The sequence below is a fragment of the Leuciscus leuciscus genome, assembly GCF_965113295.1.
Source record: "Leuciscus leuciscus genome assembly, chromosome: 14".
In the NCBI taxonomy this organism is placed as follows: domain Eukaryota; kingdom Metazoa; phylum Chordata; class Actinopteri; order Cypriniformes; family Leuciscidae; genus Leuciscus; species Leuciscus leuciscus.
In genome coordinates, this window is record NC_138738.1 from 22,000,819 (window position 1) to 22,026,952 (window position 26,134).

General features: G+C 36.9%; 2 protein-coding genes across 5 annotated transcripts in view; one reads left to right on the plus strand and one right to left on the minus strand.

Annotated features, from left to right (window-relative positions):
* Positions 1 to 26,134, plus strand: part of septin9b (septin 9b) — a 100,649-nt gene that overhangs the window by 54,809 nt on the left and 19,706 nt on the right. For 2 of the 4 annotated variants that reach the window (XM_082136892.1, XM_082136893.1), the window contains exon 4: positions 21,740 to 21,913. In XM_082136892.1, coding sequence (XP_081993018.1) covers positions 21,740 to 21,913 — 174 coding nt within the window. Of the gene's footprint in view, positions 1 to 11,823; positions 11,941 to 20,861; positions 21,015 to 21,739; positions 21,914 to 26,134 lie in introns of those variants that run through there. The other 2 variants (XM_082136895.1, XM_082136894.1) reach the window with 2 other exon arrangements.
* Positions 3,533 to 26,134, minus strand: part of LOC309474305 (uncharacterized protein) — a 155,690-nt gene continuing 133,088 nt past the window's right edge. Inside the window, exon 2 of the mRNA XM_082136754.1 lies at positions 3,533 to 4,063. The gene's annotated coding sequence lies outside the window, so the exon portion shown is untranslated. The remainder of the gene's footprint in view (positions 4,064 to 26,134) is intronic.

The window sequence follows — 26,134 nt, forward strand, 5'->3', positions numbered from 1 at the left end:
GGTGACGATGGGCTGATAGATGGTTGTGTCACCATGACAGTCCGACTTAAGAGACAATTACCATACTTATAACGAAACCATCATATTTAAAAATACTATATTAACCATATTATAAAATAAAATATAATTTATTATTAGCACTGTAAATCTATATTAAATTATTATAGGATCTCCTTCAATGCTTTCAGAATCTTTACAAAAAAAAACAACAATAAAAAAATCTGTATTTTTTAAAAGATGTTTTTTGTATTAACATTTTAATGACGGTATTTTATTGAACAAAAATGAATTATTTTTATCAAAATAAACAGAAAATTGTACTAAAAAGTATTAACTTATTAAAAACATATTATTTTAGCTTAAGTATTTGTATAAATAATGTGTGCCCTTTGCCCCATGCTAGTGAACCTTTTACCCCATGTGTTCACCTCATACATTGCTACTTTTATGATTTATTTTCACACAAAATCTGTTGCTCCATCAATGTTCAATACAAACAGTTTTTTTTCTGCAATCATACACTCTGGGAGGAGTGAAAAGCAAATTTTGCTTAAGGTGAGGCTTTAGTCCCATTGTCCCCTACTACTCCATGTTGTCACTGTCATGTGACCTAAGGCGTACTAATCTGTTGGCTTACTGTTTTTCGCATACTATCTAGTTCGGAAGTATTACATTTCAGACACATCGATACTGTACACAGCCTCAAAGGAAGTGAGGAAATCTTTAACAAACACACCCAGTTGCACTCCAGAGTGTCCGGTTCAGAAACAAAAGGTTTAGTTCTGGTTTTTATTTGATGTTGTTTTTGATAGAGTTGTGTGTATTGTTGACAGAGGACTCCTCTGTCTCTGAGAAGAGTTGAGCTGAGATGCGTCACTGGAAATATGACAGTCCTCTCTTGATGAAATTTCCGGAAACATGTGTTTACTTTATATGGCGAGAGGAAGGTCAGGGGTCATACAAGTTTCCCACCACAGTGCAAACCATCTCTGTTCAAATGACTTTATCCTGGGGCCCTTCTGACTTCCTCCTGTGTCTTATCCTAGATATTCTATGTGCTTGATCGCTCTCTGACATCTCTCTCCCTCTTAATCTCTCCCTTTTTGTTCTTTTTTGTCTTAATATAATTATTTAAACACTTCAGTCTTTTAACTTTATAAGAGGTTGTGAAATGTGGCCTTAACCCTTTATGGGACATCGTCATTTATAAATGACACAAGGAAAATTGCAGTTAAAATACAATGTTCAACCAAAAAAAAATATAATTTTAGTAATATCATATGGCATCCCCTTCAGCCAATAAAATTAAAATCTATTTTCCATGTGCTGAACATTTTTGGCAACAAGGAACTGAAGGGGACATTAGCACATGTTAGGTCACATGCTGTCAAGGCTCCATAGTGAGTTAATTTTAGACTAGAAAATACATATAAATTCATAAAATAAAATAAAAAATGAAATATCATTGTACATTAAAAAGTTTTTGGTCATTTTGAATGCACATTTTGTAAAAACAATAACATATATACATAAATAACAAAGTCCTTTTAAAGGGATACATATTTTCTGTGTAGCTGGCTATTGTTCAGTATTGGCAGTCAGTATAATAGTCTTTTATGAGGTTGTGTTTTTAGGTTGATGTTAGTAAGTTTTATAGGAGGCAGAGAAGAAAAGCTGAACCTTTTCCAGAAAGTATTGATGATCGTGATGGCATGCAGTGCATCAGAAAATGAGGTCATAGTAAGAAAGGAAGAAGTTATCGATCAAGGAGGATAGAAGCAGTGAGGGTGAGAGTAGAGATGAAGAACATAAGACATATTGTTGTGGAAGTCCGGCATTTGGGTACATTATCAAATGCCAGTTTGGAAGATGTGAAAGATGCCACTGCGTATTGGCCTCACTACACTCACAAGCAGGGATGCTCTAAAAATGATGATTAACAGATCAAAAACAAAGAAGAGTCTTTTTTTTTTAATTTCACTGATTTGGAATTTCAAAATAGAAACAATGTTTTCAATGCAATGTGTTTTCACTACTTTCCAGGCAGTGAAATTGCATCTCAATTTGTTTTAAGTTTTTAATTATCACATGTGAGTTCCCAATGAAATAAAGTAGCGCAGGATGAAATATAATTTTTATAAAGGTTTTAATGTTTTTTGAAACACCTTTTCTCTGCTTTTCAGATAGTGAAAATATATTTAAATAAAAATAATTAACCCTCATATTTGAATTAAAATGACTATTATCCTCATAGGAAAGAGTCAGTTATAAATGATGGCAGCCTAAAAAAAGGTCAGATATAGAAAATTTATTTTGGAAAATGATTTGTCTGAAATATATTTCTGTCATGACAACTCTCTGATTGTTTGGCATGGTAATGGGTATGACAATGCTGATATATTTAGTCTTGGGCGGAATAGATCTGCTACGCTGCTGCTGCTGCTGCAGAGCAAGTAGAGGACTTGCTACTGCCAATACATATAAGCGTAGCTTACTCCTACATCGAATGCAAGACTGTAAAACACGAAGCTTACTTAAAACTACGTTTTATACAGTTCCATTCATTTTAGTGCTATGAACACTCCGTTCCGCTGATTAGTTTATGGCATTAGCAGATAGGAAAGTTCCATTGGAGCAATGGATGAATGAACAGGAGGGCATGCCTCTGCAACTGGCGCACAGCAACTTTCGGCAGCTACTTTGAAACGACTCTCGGCCAGCTATTTAAGTCGTGCAGGTACAGCTCCTATCTCTCTGAATGGGGAACATCGAAGCTTATGATTAAATTTCATATTTGAAATCACCAATGAAATCTGATAACACAGTCTCATAAACTCAGTTTCTTTGGTGCAGCGTGCGTCTGAGAACACTCACTGTCTGTGTCTGCTTCACATATAATAAACATTGATCAACTTATCAGTTATGGTAAACGGAAGCTCAAGCATGTTTGCTTGACGTGCGAGAACCAATGAGATTCATTGTCATGTGTTACGCAGCATGTTTGAGCTTCTGCAAGAGCCAATGAGGTTTGTTCTCGTGTGTCAAGCAGCAAGTTTGAGCTTCCTCAGGTTCAGTTGAGCTTGTGTTTATGTTTGCTGATCGATGTTTATATGTAAATAAAAGCCTAAAATAAATCTGTTCATCATACAAAGTGATCGAGTCTCTTCAGATTTTTTTTACTGAACCACTCAATTCAAATGAAATAGTTTTACGATCTCTGTATGAAATAGTCAGTTGTGTAGCTGTCTACGGAGGGACAGAAAGCTCTCCGATTTAATAAAAAATATCTTCATTTTTTGTTCTGAAGATGAACCCAAGTCGGTAACACTTTATAATAACTGCACGCTATTAATCATTAGTTAAGCATTAGTAAACAGTTAATTCATCATTTATAAAGCATTAATAGACATTAAAAAGCAGTTTATAAATACAGTTATAAATGCAGTATTCTTAATTTATAAGCATATCTATAATGTGTTTAATAATTGTGTTTTCATACTTAATTAATGATCAATTTATCATTTTTAAATGAAGTATTTCATTATTTACAAACCGGTTATTTAGGAGTTGTCAGTGGTTCATAAGATCACTTAGAAAGTGTAAGTAAATTATTAATAAACTGTTTAAATACATATTATTATTCAGACATATAGTAATAGTTACTTAGTGTGTTAATAAATGGTTTATTAACATGTATTTCTACTGTAATTCAGGGTTAATTCGGGTAGTTATAAAGCATTTAGTAGTGGTCAGTTCACTATGTTTGTGAGCTAATCTAAAGTGAGGACTAGTTATGCTTTGTAAAGCGTTTATAAAGAAGATTTAAAGGCTGTTAATATTTTTATGTTCTGTATCGCTGTGTTGTATTTGTTTACTTTTTCTGTTTAGAAGAAAACTGAGTCTTTAAATCTCCTTTATAAATGCTTTACAAAGCATAACTAGTCCTCACTTTAGATTAGCTCACAAACATAGTTAACTGACCACTACTAAATGCTTTATAACTACCTGAATCTACTACATTTACTTACACTTTCTAAGTGATCTTATTAGCCACTGACAACTCCTAAATAACCAGTTTGTAAATAATGCAATACTTCATTTAAAAATGATAAAGTGATCATTAATAAATTAAGAAAATACAATTATTAAACACATTATAGACATGCTTATAAATCAAGAATACAGCATTTATAACTGTATTTATAAACTGCTTATTAATGTATATTAATGCTTTATAAATGATGAATTAACTGTTTACTAATGCTTAACTAATTATTAATAGCGTGCAGTTATTATAAAGTGTTACCCTAAAGGCTTATGGGTTTGGAACGACATGAGGGTGAGTAATTAATGACTTTATGAATTAATGAATTTTCATTTTTGGGTAAATCAAAATTTACCATTTTTCTTCACAGAATATTGCAGTGCTTATTATAAATTATTTATCCATGCACATCATTATTTTTTTAAATTCATATGAACCTATAATCTTTAATCAAAAACGTTAACCTCCCCTCCCCCTTAAAACAGAATCTGGTGTCTTCATGACGTATGTCTCGGCAGAGAGTGGGGCTATATATCCTCCACAACTGACTGCAAACTGGCATTTTAATCATTCCAGAAGCTGTTTCGCTCATATATATATGTACGTCACAATAGGAAGAAAAGACTATCGCAATATCTGTCTCATGCCGACTTTAACAAATGAGGTTTCTTTTCAGCACAGGCCTTCAACATTCAATGCATCATCACAAGCTTGCATCAGAAAACACAACATGACTATTTGATTGTGCTTTAAATTTACTCTACAAACTCACCATTGTGTTGTAATTTTATCTAAAATATTGTGCTTTCACCTGGCTCACCTGTTATCCAGCAAGCAATTCGTAATTCATTTTGAAGTCATTGACATGCCTAAGGTATTCGGCTTCAGGCACATCCCTAATAACAAGGATCATCACATAGGGATATTATTTGAACCCCAACCTCACCCCTTCCCCCGCAGTGGCCTGGCTGCATTGTTTTTGCGGTGGACTCAGATGAAAAGCATTGATGTGTCTGTTTGAGGGAAAGAATGAGAAATTATTTAGTCGGTGGGGGGTGCAAAATAACCTTTGACCTACCTTATGTTCCCTGTGTGTTCTGCACATTATGACCTCATGACTCACAGCTGTCAGCCTCAGAATACAGAACAGCAGGGTTCATCTAGCTCTAGGAGGTTTCATTCTCTAGTGATTCCGAAGTGATGAACAACACTATTCATGAGAGTTGTGATGTGGACCTGTGGTGTGAGTAACTGTAAACATGTTAGAAGCAGTGCAGCAAATTACCACACAACTGGAACAACTTAAACTCGATTACAATACACTGTCTGTCTTTTACCATACTGACTTAATCCTCTTGTGTGAGACATAAGGCCTCTACTGGCTCTTTCCATCTAGGTCTGTCCTGTCCTGAGCTGTGAACTGTTCTTCTCCCCATGAGAGCCCCATTTCTTCCAGCTCGGTCGCCACTGTCCGTCTCTATATTGTTCTTGGCCTGCCTCGTTTGCGCTCGCCAGGTGGTGTCCAACACAAAGCCACTTTGGGTATCCTTTCCTGAGACATCCTGAGTACATGACAGAGACATCTTATTCGGCGTATCGATCTCCTGAGATATGTTCTTGGATCTTGTCTTTTTGTACAGGTTGCCATTAGAGATGGTATTGGGCCAGTAGATGTTGCAGATCTTCCTAAGGCAGCTGTTATGGAAGCCATCTTCCTTGATCATGTCTGTTATTACTATTCTCCAACATTCAGAGCAATAGAGATCCACTGATGTAACATTGCTGTTGTAAAGCTTGATCTTTGTTCTGAGGCTTATCTGTTTAGACTTCCAGATGGTTCTGAGCCTGCTAAAAGCTCCTCTTGCTTTATTTATTCGGGCCTTGATGTCTTTTTGGGCTCTGTTATCAGTGCTAATGGCAATTTTTCATTTATTTATAGCCTATTTGTCTGAGGTATAGTCTTTTACTATACCTCAGACAAATAGGCTTTAAACAAATTAACACATTTTCCCAAGGTTATTTTTCCCTTTTTAACTCTTTTGTTCCTGACAGGGACTTCAAATGGCCCATTTTGTAAGCAGCCATAAAGGAATTAGGTTGAGGCTGTGTCCGAAAGCTTACGATCATTTCACACATGATCTGTTTGCAGTTTGTATGCTGTAGGCCCATATATGTGATGCAGAAGCAGCTTAATTTCTTTCACATACCGGTAAGATGCATTTGCAGTGCACAACTGCTTCCCGGCTTCTGTATACCACAAATAAAGTACTATTTACAGTAATATTTGTACCAAAAAAAGTAGTTCTTTATTCTTTAAATCCAAAAGTTACTGAAAAGAAATTGACTATGCCTTTTCTTTTTTTTTACAGTACAGTAATACAATCTTTCACATATGTATTTCACGTTAAAACATAAATATAAACAGGATACTATTCTATTTAGTGATTCTACATAGATTTTTACATTTATTTGCTCAAGCAATAGCAAAATATTTAAACGTGGTACTTCTCTTACCTGACACCTAATAAAACAATAAATATAAACAGCATAATATTCTATTTAGTACTTCTACATAGATTTTTATATTTATTTGCTCAAGCAATAGCAAAATATTTAAACGTGGTACTTCTCTTACCCGACAATTTAGTATCACAAACATTTAAATTACAAATAGTTCAAATTTACCTGTTTGGGTTCTGTCACTTCGGTCTGGTTTACTCTTGATTGGTAACAGAGCACTGACACCTAATGACATTTAATTACTACAATAGTAATTCTTGACTTTCTCTCGAAAAAAAACTTTCAGACGCCAGCTTTAATTTTTTAGCTAAACTGTCACAGAATGGAAAGTTCTGTCCGCGTGTGTTGTTGTGTTCTGTGTAGCACACGGTTTGTGTTTATAATCAGCTGTGTGCTTTCTTGTTGTCTTGTGCTGTGGACGACGTGGCTCATTTGTTTTACATCCGCCGTGTGCTCTCGTGTCGTCATGTTTTGGTGAGAGCTCTCATTGGCTGCGTGTTCATAATAGGCTTGTTCGACTTGAACCAGCGCTGCACAGACCGATCGGTTTATGACATCAAAGTACAGCGAGAGCGATTGAAAAGCATATGGAGCGTCTGCTCTCTAATCGCTCTCGCTGTATTTTGATATCATTCACCGATCGGTCTGTGCAGCGCTGGTTCAAGTCGAACAAGCCTAACGTTTTGTTTGAGCACATGGCTATTGTGTTCACTGGCAATGTGCTCTTGTTGTTGTCATGTTTGGTGTAAGCACATGGCTTGTCATGTTTGTTTCTATGTGACATGTGCTCTCCTGCCTATTGTTGTAACTCCGCCCTTCTTCTTCATTATTGGTTCATTTTCCCCACCTGCTCTCCCTCATTAACCTCTGTATTTGCTCTCCTATTTATTCTCCTTGGCCCTCATTTTCTTCGGTGTCCACACAAACTTGGCTTCTATCAATATGAATGTTAGCGGTGGCTACGATCAAATCTTACGTTAGGTTTCAGCTTGTGTACACAAGTTTTTGAGTTAGCGTGAACTTTTGAGCAGCATAGCAAATCTGGTGGCAAAAAAAAGAGAAGTTTTTTGTTCATCTAGATTATATTCCTTACCAACAACCGTCGCTTTTTAACCGATCATTATCCGGCAATATTAGAATGTCAAATTAAAATTCTATTCAATTCTGTGACCCATTAAAAATACCACTTTAAAAAAAAAAATGTATACAATTAATAATAGTTTAGCAACCAAATGTTAAATCGCGAATATGGAAACATTTGGATTTGTGCTGAATGAGAGAGGAAGCCAATATGAGACCAATACCATTTCAGTTTTAATTTAAATAAATTATTTTTGGCTTGACGTTTATGTTGTTTATAATGAATGCCACTATAGCCTTTTGTGTTTTCTTTTATAATTTATTAATTTTTTCTTTCTTGTTCTATTCTGAAAGCCTACCGATAAATTTAACTAAAATAGCCTATGCTATATGTTTATAGTGTTTAGAATGTTTGTAAATTTTTTGTTTTATTTACTGGCTTACAAATTAATTTAATTGTTTGCAATTACGAAGTTAATGGTTTTTTTTGGTGTAAGATTAATTTATTTTTCCTACTTCCTCTTCTTGGCCATAAATTCTAGGGGCAAGGCTTCTAAACCGTGAATTTTTAGGGGCGTGATATTTAAATGCCATTTGTTTTGAGCCCTCACATTGTGTGTTGCATGGTTAGTGGTGGGCGTTCTGGCACAATATGGCCAGTGTCGCATCATCCAGGTGGATGCTATTATTATTATTATTATTAGTTTATTTGTTGCTACATTATTGATAAATGAGGCCCCTTGTGTTTGCAGTCCTGTGCCAGTTTGTCATCAAATGGGTGTAGTTTTCTTTTCATTACCCAGGCCCGCAAGTCATATGGTGACTAGGAAACATGCTAGACTTTAACTATATGCATTTATGGTGATTTATTTTTATTTTTTATTTTCGTGTCAATCCATGTTCATTTTAACCACAAACAATGTGCTACCACTTTAAATCAGCACGTGCAGCAATAACAAAAAAATTACTTGGTACGGAATAGATTGCTGCGCTGCTGCATCTGCACTGTGCAGTGTGAATGCTCTAACCTGTTAACATGGGTAATGAAAAAAATATGTATCGAATACGTACTGCAAATGGATCATGTGTAAAATGTTACTGCCCTTGCAGGCAGTGAATTCACAAGCAGCATTTGAGCATGACGGTACCTCCTGAAACTGATTTCAGTTGACTTCTAAGACAGCATAACGGTCTAATGATCTCCAACAAAATAGAGAGAGTTTTGGTGAATATTTAATACAATACTAATTTCTCCCTAGAAATGAATTCAAAAGTTGAAAACACACAAACTAAACCTCCAATCACAACTTTCAGACACCATTTTATTTTTTAGCTCAATTGTCACGGAATTGAAATAAAGGGTAACTCTCGGCAAAATGCAACCTAGGGGCTTTTTGTTAATCTACCTGAGGCAAACTGTTGTTTTAAAGCATAATTAGAATGGAAACGCCACTTTTAAGTTTGACCACATTTTTTTTTTCGGTCAAATTGCCTTTTGAATGGGAGTGCATGGGGCACTTCTATGATAGCATCAAAACCGCTATTTTTAAAACACTAAGAAGGCTCGACACAACATGAAACTTTGCTCGAAGTATCACCTGGGGCTCCACACATCATTGTTCAGAGTAAAGCAAAAACAGAGTAAAGATGGAAAGCTCCTAAAGCTTAGTTCCATATAAATTCACGGATAATTTGTTGTTTTGTCGCATTCGGAGATTGACTATTATTGACTGACAAAATTCCGGTGGACAGAAACACAGTAAGTTGTTCAAAATCTTTCTTTTTAGTAAACTCTGTGTACACAATGTTCTCAATGCTCGAGTTCATGTGAAGAGCCCCTGGTGATACTGCGAGCATAGTTTCATGTTGTGTCGAGCTATCTTAGTGTTTTAAAAATAGCAATTTTTTTATGCTGTCATAGAAGTGCCCATTCAAAAGGCAATTTGACCAAAAACGAAAATACGGTCAAACTTAAAAGTGGTGTTTCCATTCTAATTATGCTTTTAAACGAAAGTTTGCCTCGGGTAGATTAACAAAAAGACCCTAGGTTGCATTTTGGTGAGAGTTACCCTTTAACGTAGAGGATAGTGGTATATCAGTGAGGGATACATCTATGCTGCCTTCAAAAATAATTTCAGATACAGGATATACGGTAGATAGGATGTGACACGATCATAGAATTCGGACATGCGTTCCTATCTCCGTATGCTCCCTGTGGAGGCAGTATTTTTCAGCTTTCAGACAGCCATTGTGTGAGGATCTACTGAGTAAAATTAAAGCACAAGCTTTGCATGTTTGGACACTTAAATGCTTCTAATCAATGGCTGACTGTGGATCTATAAGATGTCTGAAGGTGACAGCTTTACTCTAACCACATATCATCCTCAAACTAAATGTCCTTCAGTTGTTTGGGACAGAACAACACCAGGGGGGCAGGAATGAATTAAACCCAAGCCTTTTCCAGATAAGACAGAGCTGCAGTCTTAAATCTCTGAAGGCCTTAAGAATGAGTCATCCTCACTGCCTCAGGACTAAGAAAGCTGTGAAATCAATTCCATATGCAATAATTATAAAGCGTGCATTTCACTATCATATCTAATCTTGCACAGCACACTTCCTCCTCTACACTTTCTTATCTCGTTGTCTTTTTGTCTCTCTCTGACTGGTTTTTCCTAATTTTGCTCTCGGGCAGTGATACACCTTAATTTGCTTTCTGATAACTTCCTGTGAGTAAAACAACATAAACATTCATTATAGAATAACAAACAATTCCAGTCTAGAAATCTCAGGAAGAGGCTTACTATGTGTGAAGAGCAACAACCGGCCAGTAATACTTGGATGTTTATGGTGGTTATCATGAACAGGAAGTCATGTGGTCAAACCTCTAAGGACCAATCTCGTATGTATATGCGTAATTAAGATAAGCAGAAAAAAAACTACAGGAAGTCCCTGGACAAGAGTTCCTGAGTAACATAATGTAGCTGTTCTCTCTGTGTGTGTGTCTTTCCCTGGACTAGAGTTCCTGAGTAACATAATGTAGCTGTTCTCTCTGTGTGTGTGTCTTTCCCTGGACTAGAGTTCCTGAGTAACATAATGTAGCTGTTCTCTCTGTGTGTGTGTCTTTCCCTGGACAAGAGTTCCTGAGTAACATAATGTAGCTGTCCTCAGATGTATTTAGGTTTACACACTAATGCATCTCTGACAGACTATTCCCTGTAGCCTACTCTAAAATCATGGCCTGACCTCTCTCATTATTCTTTGTGTCTTAAGAATTGTTTTGAAGTTGTTGCCATCTCAAAAGCCGAAATAAACGCTGAACGTTACTGTCCTATCATTACAATCGGTGTAGAATGCTGTTTTATCATTTCTGTTATCAGTTTTAGCTAGGTGGCTGGATGTGGTTACTCTCTCAGACACAGGAAGTTTGTCTCAGAAGAATTGTTTCAAATGAACAGCGATACCTTTCCTTTAACCTTTTAAAGATAGGCTACAGATTTTGTGCTTTTTAACGACTTCCTGCATTTTGCATGTTTACATTCTTGCCCATGCAAAATATTTAGACTATATTTATTTAAAAAAAACGTACCATATCAGAATAAAGACATTTTGATTAGTAATGATAATAATTAATATCAATAGTTTAAATTTTTTTTTTTTGAGAACTAATTTGATTATTGGAAGAACATATTTCCACCAGTAGTTTATGTTTCCGGCAAAATATAAATATGTTAATATAAATAATATGTTTTAATACAATATGACATCTTATTAAATGAATGAATGAATGAATGAATGCATTTATAAAACAAGTTATTTTTCAGAATTCTAAACAAAACTGATCCACTTACAATTATATGCTAGCCTACTAATAATAATTTAAGGGTCTCTTATACAAAGAGACAAACAAATGTTTGTTTATATATCATGGTGGGGATTTTTTTGACTACCATTGCTGAACTATGATATTTTCTACTTACTCTACCTAAAATGTCTCAGACATTATTTTATTAAGCCGTTATCCAACCATTACTACATTAAGTACAGTATAGTAACAGTAAGTTTAGCAAATTTCTTGGAGACATTTGATCCCCAAAATGTAAGCAAAACCTGAGCCACACACACACCATGACAGATTCTACTATACCCTGTATGAATGGGTGATGAGTGCTGCTTGGCTGTTCTGTGGTCACATGACTCTAGAGTGGGCGTGGCTGTGAGTCCAGCTGGTGTAGCAGGCTGACTCGGGCACAGAGAAAGAGGGACAGAAAGAGAGATAAAGAGCTACTAAACGAAGGGTGAGTCACTATCTGCTCTCCATGTTTACTTCTGTTAAAACAGACTTTCTCTGCGTGAGTTTTATATCTCTTTCCAGAGTCTCATTCAGAGAGGCTATAATGCTTTTACAGAGCTAACAGACTGCGTGACGTGCGTACGTGTGTGTGTGTGTGTGTGTGTGTGTGTGTGTTGCTGCATGCACACGTTTCCCAGGTGTCCTAACTGTGTTCTTGCCAGTGAGGAAAGGAAGCAAGTGAGAGAGAAAGAGTAGAGGAGGTTTTGGCTAGCGTTTGTGGGATTTTGTACTGTGTTTTAAGACCTCTCTTTCTCTTGTTTGTCTATGCATTAAAACAGATGATAAGCTCAGTTGAACCCTTTACTTTTCTTCCACCCCCCCTCCCTTTCTCCCCGCCTCCCTTTCTCCCCGCCTCCTGGCCCTCTCCTTTCTTTGTGTGGGGTGTGTGTCATCACTGCTCTCAGTTTCTACCATCAGACATTTTTGACCCGTTCTTTTAATTAGCCTCGTTTACATTGGGCCCAGCATCCCACATGTGTCAGCTGTTGACATTCGCTCTGAGTTTTTTTTAATAAATACCCAATCACCAATTATTTTAATGGCTTCCTATGTTCATTCTCTTATTTTTGTGTTGCATGACAATAGTTTCTGTTGTTTAATTGTTATCATTAACATGTAAGTTAATGGACCTGTTTGTATTCAGCACAGATCTGTTCTGTTCCACTGTTTAACTTCTCATTCCATTTGTCAGTGTCAGATTACTTCCAGTCATTTTTTTTTTTACAGTAACAGAAGTTAGCAATCTATCGAGCACATCGATCTTTCAGGTGTGTTTGCGCTTGGTTATAAACCAATTACAAATACTTCTGTCATCTTCAGTTACATCAACAAGGTTATATGATATGTTCAGCAGAGTTCCTTTTTCAGATAAAACTCCACTTCCTTATATATTGACCCAATTATTAAACAGAAAAACCTTCCACATCTGTGGAACAGCTGCCCTTCGACCTTTTTCTTTTGCTATAATATATTATTCCACTACAGCTGTTTTCCTTCTTTTTCGAAGCTTTAACCTATTTTGTAACATCATAACACACATCTAATGGTGTTTGAATACCCACAATTGAATATTTGTCATGCTCCAAATGTAAAGAGAAAGAAAGGAAAAAAATTAAACTTTGAGATAGCCAGTTGGGGGTTAACTTTATTAGGCACTGTAATTACTTTTTATGGTACATTACATGGGTTAAATCTCAAGAATGATCGGTTCTGAAATGATGTGAAAATGAAAGATAATCTGTTGTTGAACACTGTTGTTGATTATTTACGTGCGTGATGATGAGTGCTTGCGGAAAATGAGAATGCTTGTGTCCCACCATACCATATCACATTTGCCTAAGATTGGCCATCAGTTTTATTAATGTTTTGGACATGTTAAAATGTGTAGGCCTAAAGCCTCAACATTTATGTTCAGTTTCCTATTTTGTTCTTCACAATAGTGGTAGACCGATAGGCCTATATATTGACAGGCTGATTCATTAACCAATATTTGCCTGTTTTGGGTTTGTCAGCTTTGGGTTTGTCAGCTTTGGGTGATAACCGGGCCTGCTTGGTACTTCTTCAAATGAATAAAAGAGGTATTCCAAGGTGTAATAACAAGGTTTTAATTAATAATACGCACAGTTTATATATATATGTGAAAAATAACTTAAGTGTTCATTTCAGCAATTGTGCATGCATCTTGCAGTCATTAGGCCTATATTAAATTGGCCTTTTTTTACCACCTTGATCATTCTCTAGAATTCACATCAACGATTAAAAAACACAACGGGTTAGATTTATAGCATCTGGTTAGTGGCATTAATGGTAAACTAATTAGAAAATTTACGTAGTTACAAATATTTGGATTGACTACCAAGTCTGCCCCTCTCTGTGGCTTCATTTTAATATGCCTGGTTTCATATAAAAGTCAGATATTCATCCTCTATTAAGCGTCAGATTAAACATTTACATTATAGTGCTGTAAATATGCATTCCTTGTGACTGATCTGAATAAAAATGCCATTTAGCTATTTGTGATCATCAAATGATCATTTGTGATTGTGATCATTTTTCAAATGGCTCTTTTGGTTCTCTGCAATTTTGCTTGCCTACAGCACTCACACTGGCTACTTTTTCCTTACTAGAAGATTCTCTGTAGAAAACTATATTTTAACACCCTTCGTCACCATCTGCTTGTGGCATGTAATGGCAAAGGTTGAATTCTCAAGGGACGAGCAGAATGAAAGATGAGTCCTCCAGTAGCATTCTTCATGCTGAGCACCAGAATTCAGTCTACAGATCAACATTAGTTTACATATTCACCTGGCTTTTAACAGGAGTTGTGAGGTAAACTATAGCTGTACACCGCTCAAAACAGATGGAAAAGAGAATGTCCTGAATACATGCCTAGCTCTTGGTTTGTTCTGTGGAGTATCTTATCCGGGGTCTGACATGGTTGTGCATTGGCAGCTTTGATAGTGTTTGATGCATGCTGTCAAAGGAGTCTAAATTTACGTCATGAGACACTGAAATGAAAATCAACACAAATATAAATTGGATTACAGTACACTTCTGGTTGTTTCAGGTGGCCTTGAAAGAAACATTCTGTTTCCAAAAGATTATTAGATAGGCTTGGGCTTATTTAGAATTCCACAAGGATTGGTGGAACATTATACACATCATTTAAAAAAAAAATATTTAATCAATTTACAACAAAAGCAGCCGAGTATTATTAGCAATAAATGCCTCCCCCAAGCCCCTAACCATTCACCCCATTATGCCAGTCAACAAAGAGGAAAAAACAACAACTGAATTTTAAAATTCAAAGCTAACTTCTTTGTTCAACAAATACCATTATTATATAAAATGCTAGCCCAAGCCCCCCATATAATACCTACAAAAATTGCAGGTTTCCCAGCAATTTCATGCTTACTTTTCTTTATATTTAAGGCACTGTTAAGTCATCTTTTGTGCTATCACCATCCCATATTGTATTGTCAGCATTTGGAATTGTTCCATATTGGAATACTGAATAGATCTACTATGGTGAAGTATTGCAACCTAATTGCCAATTTAGTGTAGAAGATGACTTGAAGGGCTTCAGTCCAATTATCCTCAGAGCTCTCCAGTTCATTATAAACACACACACAGTTTTACATAAATTATGATAGTTCTCTAGATTTTGTTCCTTGTAATGTGATTGTCTGTTGTAATGAGACTTGAGGTCAATGTTTCACTCTTTTTTCTGATGCATCTGGTGAACACATGAAGCATGTGAAGATCATCCGTGTCTTCCAGCTGGTGCTTTTTACACGAAAGTTTCTAGAATGCTCCATGTAACTCAAGGCTCCATATATCTGCTTCAGTCAAAGAGAGACATAAAACTTTATTACCGCTTCCTCCTTCAACTTCATCCTGGATCTATGGAAATGGCCTCTTGTGCTTTCCTACTGGTTGTCTAGATCTGGCTATACACACCGCATAGTTTCATACAGTTATTCAGAGTGGACTGAGTGTCACAAATTGAGGATTTGCAATCAAAATGTATGAACTCGAAAAGATCATTCTTCTGCCATGAGGAATTTTTCCCATCGGACCACATCTGTGGGAGCTTGTGTTTAAAATTTGCAATATAATTCAGCATTAGTTCTGCCTGACTTTCCTTGCATGTGTTATGGATGGTTATTTTTGCATTCACATAATATCTCTGAACCATGATATATTTGGTTGCTGTGTTGGGAGTTTCCTGAAATGTCTTCAGTGTGGTATCAAAATAAGGTGGTATAATTTCCTTCCTCCTTTATTCTGTCATTCTTTCTCTTTTCAGTAAGAACAGCCTTAGCAGCATTTACATTCTTAGCCTAGCATAACCGAGACACGTTTAAATACACATTTAGGGCAACTGTCAGGTCTACTAGGCTTCATTGGCTGTTGACACTAATTGTTAGTTGTACAAATGCTTTTCATTCAACTGACTTTGAATGTCAGTTGCCAGACCGAAGTCCAGTCACAGGGGCCTATATACTCCAAACACGGGCAAATTCCCAACTGTTCTGGGTCAGAATGAAGACAGAATTAAATTGTATGTCGTTTGTGAGGAATTAATTGTTAGATGGCCTTGTATCAGTGTTTGTCTTGCTTTTCTGTGGCTATATGGTTTCTGTACAGGGTTGGATCAGCTTCAGAAGGGGGACACACAAACTCTTGGGTTCTTAAAGTGAAAACAGGAAATCAACCATGTCAGATTTTCGACTGAGAGTGAGAGAGTTCTCTGTGGTTTTACATGTCTTGGAGAACTCAATGGAAACATGAGATCTGTGGAATACTGAGCTATAGTTGGGGATTGTGTGGTTCTAAATGTTGTAATTTTCAGAGAGGACAAACCCGGTCATACTTCTAGATGTACCTGATGATGCATACATACTGTGGTCTTTGACCAAACTGCAAAATACAATATTAAATGTTCCAACTGACAAACTATTCAGAATGTACTATTTGAACAGCTTCATAAAGAAGTGACATAAAATAAAAGGCAATCGGATAAATTCTATAACAAGACATTACATGAGAAACATAAATGTGACATTTAGCAAAAGCAGAATGTGCATGCAAATCTGCTCGCATGAGTGTGCATGGACACACTTTAGCGGTAGACCCTATTTCCTGTTTGTTAGAACACTGACACATGCTAGTGAAAAATATAGGCCACAAACTTTGCATGAGAGACAGGATAACTGCCACTGAAGCTACATCTTTTCGAAACTGACTTGTATTGTTTTCTGTAAAGAGAGTTTATGGTTTAAGAGCTGTGAAGATTGAGATTGACTGACTGAGATTATGGTCTTGTGTATTGGAGTCCACCGAGTTGGCTGATCATGTCTAGAGCTCTTACGTTGCGTGTGTCAAATCTGTGTCATCACCATATTATTCTTGGCTTTAAACATGTTATGGTGTAGGTTTTTGTCCCACAATTTAAGAAACAAAGCTTTTTTTGCATGTCTCTCTTTTGCTATGCCATATACAGTATATAAATCCCATAAACGGGCATGTTTATTCAGGTCCATACAGATTTTATGATTTAAAGGTGCAGTATGTAATATTGACAGCGGTTGAAATGGGTACTGCAGTCCAAATTCAAAATAGTGGAGAGAGTTGTTTCTTCCGCCCCCTTCTCCTCAAGACTCGACACTTACACGAGTTGCCAGATTGAGGACACGCAACGAGCGAGCACAATTGACAATGGAAGGCGAGGAGACTTACACACTGTAAGTTGATGAGTTGATTTATTCTTGTTTTAATATGCTCCCGTTAATATAGATTTTTAGATGAATGCCTAGGCTTTTTAGGTTGGATGGAATCTGTGATCTCTGACCCATTTAAGCCCCTTTTCACACAGCGTGTTGATCCTGGAAAATTGGCGTAAAATTGCTAGAGTGCCTTCTGTGTGAACGCAAACACTTCCAGGGATTGATGCCAGGATCGATGCCGGGATGGGGACCTAGTAACATTGCCTGGACCCTGTGTGAACAAAAGCCAAGACCAATGGGTTGAAGCTGAGATTGTTTGACGCGAACGTTACACGTCACATCCTGACATCACTTGTCTTTATGGGATCTTTACGGGATGTGTGTGAACACTCACAGATTCCGGAAAATCACTGGCATTGTGAATGAACCAAAATCAAACGATCCCGGGACACATTATCCGTCGAATAATACTGTCAAAATGGGTAAATTGGCTGTGGGTGGAAACTCAAACCAAAACAAAAACAGACATTCCGACACGGAATGGAACACACATTTCAAAGCAGAATAACTGGCTGAAGTATTGTTTTTTAGAGGAACAAGTATGTGAACTTAGCACATTTCCTAAATATATGCAGACATGTTATGGTAGTTTTATGCTTTAGTACAGTCAAAAAATTACATGCAGCACCTTAAAGGAACCGTATGTAAGATTGTGGCCAAAACTGGTACTGCAATCACTTTCAAATTACTGTAGAGCGGTGTATCCCCTCCCCCTCCCCCTGACTCGAGGTTGCCAGTTAGGCTGCAGGATCCAGCAGGAACGTAGGCTGCTACAAGGAGTTTCCAATGGCAAGTGACGAGTCCTACACAGTACTTTTTTTTTTTTTCTGACTTTGTCACGACGTATTTCGGATTCATAACGAGGTCTTTTAGGTTTCGTAACGTTAGACATTTTTTATCCGACATGTTTGTAGCTGCAGCTGTGGTAAATAGAGCAGAGCTGGCAACCCGGATGCCGAAACACTACTGACTTCGTGATTGGTAGATAGGTGGAGGGTGGAGCATCAGGCCAAAACACAACATGACAACATCAACATCAGTTGAGGCCTGCAACTTCACTTTTAAATGACAATATCCTGGCCGGACTACTGTTGTCAGTGATATAAGTATTTGAAATGAACATGATTTCTTAATTGAAATACATTTCTTTCATACGGTTCCTTTAATTTTTTTGTTGGCTGGTAAATCAATTTCTAGGCTAACATATGTTGTAAGAACAGAAGTAATTAAGATTTTTCATATGCTAATTCCTTTTTGTAATTTGGTTAATTTATTATTATTTTTGAAAGCAACCAACCTAAAAAATGTTTATACAGTTTCTCTGCATATTAAGCTAGTAAGGAGAACGTTTTTGTAACATCTACAAAATGATGTTCCTTTTAAGAGGCCACTTTTAGTGTTTTAGTGCATTATTTGATTAGTTACAATCCACATACAGTATTTCATGCTTACTGAGCCTTCATTTGATGAGTTTTGATGAGTCTTAAGTTCTTTTCTTTTTCTAGGTGATTTGTTTGAATTAGATTAAATTCTAAATCTTACAATCTTGTGTGGTTTGTGTTTAGATTCTGAAAAGGCTCTTTCACAGATCTGCAAAGGGTAAATAAGGACTGATGAGACCGCATCTTATAGTAGCATAATTTGTCTGAAATACAGTAATATTGATGTTTTTTTATGGCATTGTGTACAGTATGTTGCTAAAGTGCCTGGCCAGTTAGAGAACCACTGCTCTAGATAATCCATTGTTTTTGACGGTGATATGGAATTTAGCTCTTCACATTTTAAATTAGGCTAACCAAAAGAGGAACTAACTGAGATTTATTTACAGTATATTTTAAATCATAGTTTGTGTGCCTGTGTCACTGCCCCCTTTCCTATTCATGCCTCATTTGGTTTCTTAACAGATGGCAAACAACAGGTGCTGGCATCACCTACTCGCAGGGCAGCGTAGTTATCAATGGCACAAATTATGGTTGGTCTGTGTATAAACCATAATTAACATGACCACATGTTGTGATCAATCAACAATCCAGCAAAAATCAAGTCAGCAAAAATCCTGCCTTAAATACAATAATAACTATTTGGCATACTCTGAACATGCAGTTGGTAGATTTTCCCTCTGTCTTCTCAAAACTACAGGCTAAACTTACATGGATAACATTCCACTTTGGCATTAAAAAACTGTGGTTCACTCAAGTTTGAAGTGTGGATTTTACATGTGATTGACTATTGGGTTAACATATGAAAAATATAGGTCACAGTAAACCATGAGGCTTCCCTGAGGCGAATGGAAAGTCCTAGGCCTCAATGCTGAACCTCGTTGATGGGTTAGGTTAACCTAGACCTATCATTTTATTTTAATTGGCTTTAGGAGTTTTGCCAACACTCCACACAATCTGAAAGACTGCATTAATCACGCAATGTTTGGAGCCAGAGGCTGAAATGAAGGTGGAGTCTGAGGGGTGTAGTTTCCCTGATTCTGCTCTTGATTCTTGTTATGTTATGCCAATATGCTTCTAAGTTGCATTCATTTGTTAAAAACATGTGTGTGTATGAGTCTAAATTGGGACTTATAAAAGCATTTCCTGAACAGGTGGCCAAATCTAGATATGAAATCACACGTTGGTTGAACGATTATTCAGGATTTGTTATAAAAGGAAAAGTGAAAAATAAGATCAAGTATATAGTGTGAGAGACCTCAGCAGTCACCTTATGGTGACCACTGTCTATAACATGTTTCTAATTTGAATAATGAGCAAGACATAGACGCACATGAGCACACAGCATGTTTAGTTTGCTAATTCTCTGTCTCACACTTAAATGGCATAGGTTAAATTCTCTGGACAAAACATGGCTGCTTGTGGTTCGATAACTGTCTAGTGTTTTAGGTTAAACTTTCAGGCCTGTCACTCTCTGTTTTCTTAGAAAAGACTCTGTGAAGTAGTGTGTGTAACTCACTGACAGGAAATCATTTTTTCAACGTTTTAATACTGTACTTAAGCCACAGAGGGACACATGCAAAACAAGTTTTGCATTTGACTAATATTTTTTACTTGACTTCTTAGACACATGAATCATACCTCAAAACTTGGTAGTGAAATAATAAAACATAAAGCATATAAAACATAGATAAAGATTGTTCTTCAAAATGATAATACAACTAAGCAAAAAAAGAACTGTTTTTTGGCTACAGCCGTTGCCATTCTCAGTTTGGTGTTTTATTGAACTCTACTCTTATACTTCATAATTAGTGATATTTACAGATGTGTAAATTACAGCATACACTGTGTTGGTTAAGTCACAGTTTCATAGTTTCCACCTCAGGCATCTGATGAAGCAATAGTGAGTTTCATAAGTTATGTTTGTACATGCCTATACTTTTTTTTTTTTTTTGTGTGTAATATCACCTTGCATTATCATTTGGATATACTATATTATTTATGTTATTGATTTAAATGTTATTTATTTATGAAATCACAATTGGCATATTTGGGTATTTTTTTTAGGTATATTCTTCTTGGTGAAAAAGATTGGCTTTTGTGCAAGTGTCTAGACACTCTATGAAAAGAGGAAGCCACATTTAGTCGTTATAAAAGGAAAAGCAGCTATCATGTCTCCTCCCACTCTCACATGTTGAGTGTGTGTCACTTGTTCACTGTCAGACACACATTTTTCAAGCTACTGAATCATCAAATACAACAACTTTGCAGACTATCCTTTCGTCTTCTGGGTGAGTTTGTGGCTATCAGCATTTTTGGTATCTTTTGGTTAAGTTGATGATCAATTGATCATTTGAGAAGAATTTAGTTTGCTCTGGTTTGATGAATTAAAAGCTTGATAAAAGTGGTTTTGTAAAACATTGGTAATATAATGGTAATTTAGAAAAGAAATGTTTGAGTGCACAAAACATTGATGTAGCTATATAATGAGTGTATGCTCTTATATTTACATGTGTTTCTTGTTAAGCTGAGGAAACAGTAACTGTTGTGGGTTTTCTGGCCTACTTTATTTCCATGTGTTCTGAGATCTGGTCTCTTTTCAGAAACCTTTCAATGTAATATTTGTTTGCTCATACATATTTTGCACAATGTTCAGTGCAACCAGGAATCAAGACTTTTTTTCATTTTACATACTATTACATTAAAAATATTTGCATAATTTAATTGTGACCTTTGCACAAAGTGAAAAATGCTGTTTGGTTTAACTGACCCACATCTAGTGGACCACTAAACTTCTGAATGCAGTGGTAATGCTTGGCAAGCTGCCATTTTGCCACTTCTAATAGCAATGTTTTGTCATAGCAGCTCGCAGACAAACCAACGTTAATAGCTCTGAGAGGGTCTACTTTATTCTGCACATGCACATGAAAAATGTTCAAGCCAAAAATGTTGCAAAATAATCTTAACCTGATCTGTCTCTGTCTTTCTTTCTGTCTCTCTCTCATAATTTCATTAGGGCCAGAGGTCATTACAAGTATTTACGGCAATATGGCAGACGTAGGAAAGACGCCTGTGGCACGGAGTGAGAACACCAGCAGTGAGTTTGGCTATGTGGGCATTGATGCCATCTTGGAACAGATGAGGAGGAAAGCCATGAAACAAGGCTTTGAGTTTAACATCATGGTAGTGGGTAAGTACAGGTGTGAGTGTGCAAGCACAAATGCATGTATGCTTTTCGTTGTTATGTACAAAATACACATTTAATATCACTAAATGCAAATGGTTAAAGCTGCAGTCCGTAATGTTTGGCACTCTAATGGTTAATAAACAGAACTGCATGCGTCTTGCGTAAACACATTTTAGCCGGAGTTACACACCTGTACCAGTCTAAAATAGTCCGAATATAAACACTTATTATAGGTGTACCGTAGTGATTCAGGATAAGACAAAAACACGGTTTGGAAAATGAATTCTTGATTGACTCGCTTATGGTGTAAATTTTGAGCACAAAAAAAAAAGTTGCGGACTGCAGCTTTATATAGAGATAGATCAGGGGGGTCCAGTTCTGCTCCTGGAAGGCCTCTGTCCTGCAGAGTTGAACCCCCCAATTAAACACACCAGAACCAACTAATCAAGGTCTTACTAGGCATACTAGAAACTTCCAGTCAGGTGTGTTGAGGCAAGTTGGAGCTAAACTCTGCAGGACAGTGGCCCTCCAGGACCGAGTTTGGACACCCCTGCGCTACATTTTTCAAATACAAATTTGAAGAGGGTCAAACATTACACTTGAATTTTAAGTTAACATGAAAAACATATACTTATTTGTTTATTAAAATAAATGTAATGAAGGGATAGTCAGTTCAAATTTGGCCTGGTTATAAATTGGCTGGTGGCAGACATAACTTCACATCCTCGATTAACAAGTCAAATACTTGTTGTGTAATTTACTATTTCAAATGTTTTTTAGTTTTTTTTTTTTTTGTATAAAAAAAACCAAACAAACACTTGGTTTAAATATTCTCCATCTTTCTAGATTTTAAATGCCTGGTATGAACTGTATTTTATGTAATTCATGTTTGGAAAACTTGGATAGCTATGTCCAAAAATAAAATAAAAATCACTTTGATTTGGTTATGGAATGTAATCTATGCATTTACTCTTTTGAACTCGCTTGAGTTTTGCACACAAGAAAAATGCTCTATTAATGGAACTACAGTACTTCAGCTAATTCAGTCAGCCATAAAAAAAGATTAATGGGCCGAATTTTGAATTTTCAAGCTATTAGCTAAAGTCCTGCTCAATATTAATTGCTGAACAAAACTTAATTTCATAATACCCATAACATATAATGAGTACTATACACAATTACTCCTACACTGCTCTGTCTCTAAAGTTTATTAGTCACACACTTCATGGAGTGGCAGTGAAATGCAAATTTTGCAGTTTTAAGGCCCGTACACACCGGGACGAATATCGGCGCGCGCTATTCGCCAGCGTTTTTTGTGTTCGCACCGAAGCGATTTTCGCTGACGATGAGCCGAGTGAACATGCAAATTCATTCCCTGACATTAGATGGTGCTTAATGTAAAACAGAAATACAATACCACTCCATAACAGTATATACTCTGCAATACCACTCCATAACAGTCTATACTCTGCAATACCACTCCATAACAGTTCTCTTTTAACAAGATTTTTGCAGTCGCTGTCGCGTTTGTCATATAGTTCTTTATTCCGACACCAACAGCTCTACATTCATCTTGCCTTGCATCTTCCTCGTCTTATTTCTTCCCGGCAGTGTCTGTCTATGGGCAGTGTAGACGCTACTTGGCGTATATCTTCTTCGCTGTTACGTATGTGTGCTCGGCAAGACCGTTTTGTGTTTGAGCGCCCCCAAGTTGTGTTTTACTGTAACTTCAGAAGCTCCAGACACGTGAGCAAAAGCGGCAATCTCATTGGTCGGATCGTTTTTTTAAAAAACGAACCCGAGGCGTTTTAAAAAAAATTACGCTTTTACGCGTGGCGTTTTTCGCGTCGGTGTGCACACTCACATTGACGCCCTTTGTTTAGTCACGAGGCGTTAAACGTCGGCGAATATCGCGTGCGAAATTCGTCCCGGTGTGTACAGGCCTTTAGGGTGTGTTCACACTTTTAGTTCAGTTCTTTTGGTCCAGAAAAAAAAAAGGGATACATTTAGTCACTTGGCATTCACACTGTTATTTTTAAGACATAAATATCACAAAATAAATAAAAAACAATTCTATGATATTTTGCGACGGAACCTGCCGAACATCCAAAACAATGCTTTGTGCTGGGCTGAATACTCTTGTTACATATGTTACAAATACGTGTGCATATGTTGGTATTTTTACCAGCTGAGAACTCGTGAAGAGCTTATAAAATGTGTAAAGGAATCAAAATAGCACCAGGAATTCCTCTTGCGCACACAAACAAAGATCTGCTGCAAGGAGACGGTGTTTCCGATGCCTGTACCGAACTGTAATGGGAAATGTAGCTCCTATGATGAGAAGAACCAGGTATGCTTGAACATTCAGTCCTTTTTAGGGTTGCATTTTGTGACGTCACATCACATCTTGTTTTTGGTTCGTTCAGATGTCTTTGGTCTGTGTTCATATTTCAGTCATATTTCAGTCGAACTTAGGCCGCTTGTTTGGTGCACCCCAAGGTTTGGATGGCTGCGTTCACAGTTATTCTTCACACTTCATATCTTCACACTTACTCAAATGAACCGCACTAACAGAGCAATCACACCAGACTGCATTTTAATCAAACCAGACCTGCCAAATGGGATCACACCCTTAGTTTCTAGCAGTGGTGAAGCTTAGTTTTTTGTAGTGAGTATACTGTGACACCCCGCCCAGCCTCATACTCACGTGTACCAGAGCAACACCCCATAACTCAACCTACGTGAAATTGGCCCCCCACCCAATGCAAAACGTCTGCAAAATAGGCTCAATCGTTTGTGCTGGTTTGTGCCGGTAAAAGTTTCGTTTGTGCTGCTTTGGTTTTAAAAATTAGATACCGAATTATAGACTATGACCTCACTCAGCCCCCCGACCTGCTCCAGATTAAACCAAAATAGGCTCAATCGTTTGTGCTTCGTTTGTGCTGGTTTGTGCCGGTAAATGTTTATTTTGTGCTGCTTTGGTTTCTTAGATATTAAAATAATATGTATTGGTCATTCTGAGGTCACTCAGGCCCCCACATGCTCCAAATTCACCCAAAATAGTCTCAATCGTTTGTACTTCGTTTGTGCTGGTTTGTGCCGGTTAAAGTTTTGTTTGTTCTGCTTCGGTATGAAGGTTATATGATGCCATAAAGAATCGCATGCGCAGGGTAAGATTTGTGAAAGTTTACATAAGATTCCAAGCGTAAATTAAATTTGCATGTGCAAGAGAAGATTTGTAAAGGTGTAAATTCAGTATGGACTCATATAGTCAGCCTAATGGTGCATGGCCTATTAAGCAATCATGATTTATTTGTTTATTTATTTGTTTATTTAGCATGTATGCCTATGTGTGCATTAAAAGTACCATTTCGGCAACAATAACGTTTCTGAGCCAAATGAAGATAAAGATGTGTTCTGGTGACTGGCGTGTTTATTGAACCAATCAGATAAGAGTAAATTGAGAGTCAACGAGAAGCTCATTTGATTGACTACATGAAGAAGGTGGACCCGCCCTCCTCTTCACTTGCAAAACTGAGTGAGAGAATCGTGGCAAAACTGGAAGCGCATGTGAAAGAAAGACGCAACTGTACAAATCGGGTTATTTCTGGAACTTTTTTGCCCCATGCACACAAGTCATTAAGACATTTGCAATAGTTTATTTTTTTTACACAAAGTTTGATTTTACGCAATTAATCTGTTTTGCAGTTCCTGACTCTGTTGTTTTCGCTTGCTAATTGGCCTGCAATGCTTTATGCCGTATGTGTGCACAAAAACCGTGCACAAAAGTGTAAGCATGGAAAAATGGAAGTCAGAAGAATACAGATCCTATTTATTTTGCGTTAGCATGATGCTGCAGTTTCACAATACATGAATTACACTTACGGATAACAGTAAAATGCTGCAAATAGTTTTTTCTTACACTTGAAATGCGATTTACACCTTTACAATCTTCTCTTCTTTAATTTACGCTTGGAATCTTATGTACACTTTCACAAATCTTACCCTGCACATGCGATTCTTTATGGCATTATATTACCTTCATACTTAGGTGTTTAAAATATTAGACACTGAATTATAGACGATGACGTCACTCAGCCCCCCCCCCCCCCCCCCCGACCTGCTTCAAAATTCACCCAAAATTGTCTCGTTTGTTTGTGCCGGTAAAAGTTTAGTTTGTGCTGTTTCGGTTTTTAAAATATTATACACGGAATATAAATGTTG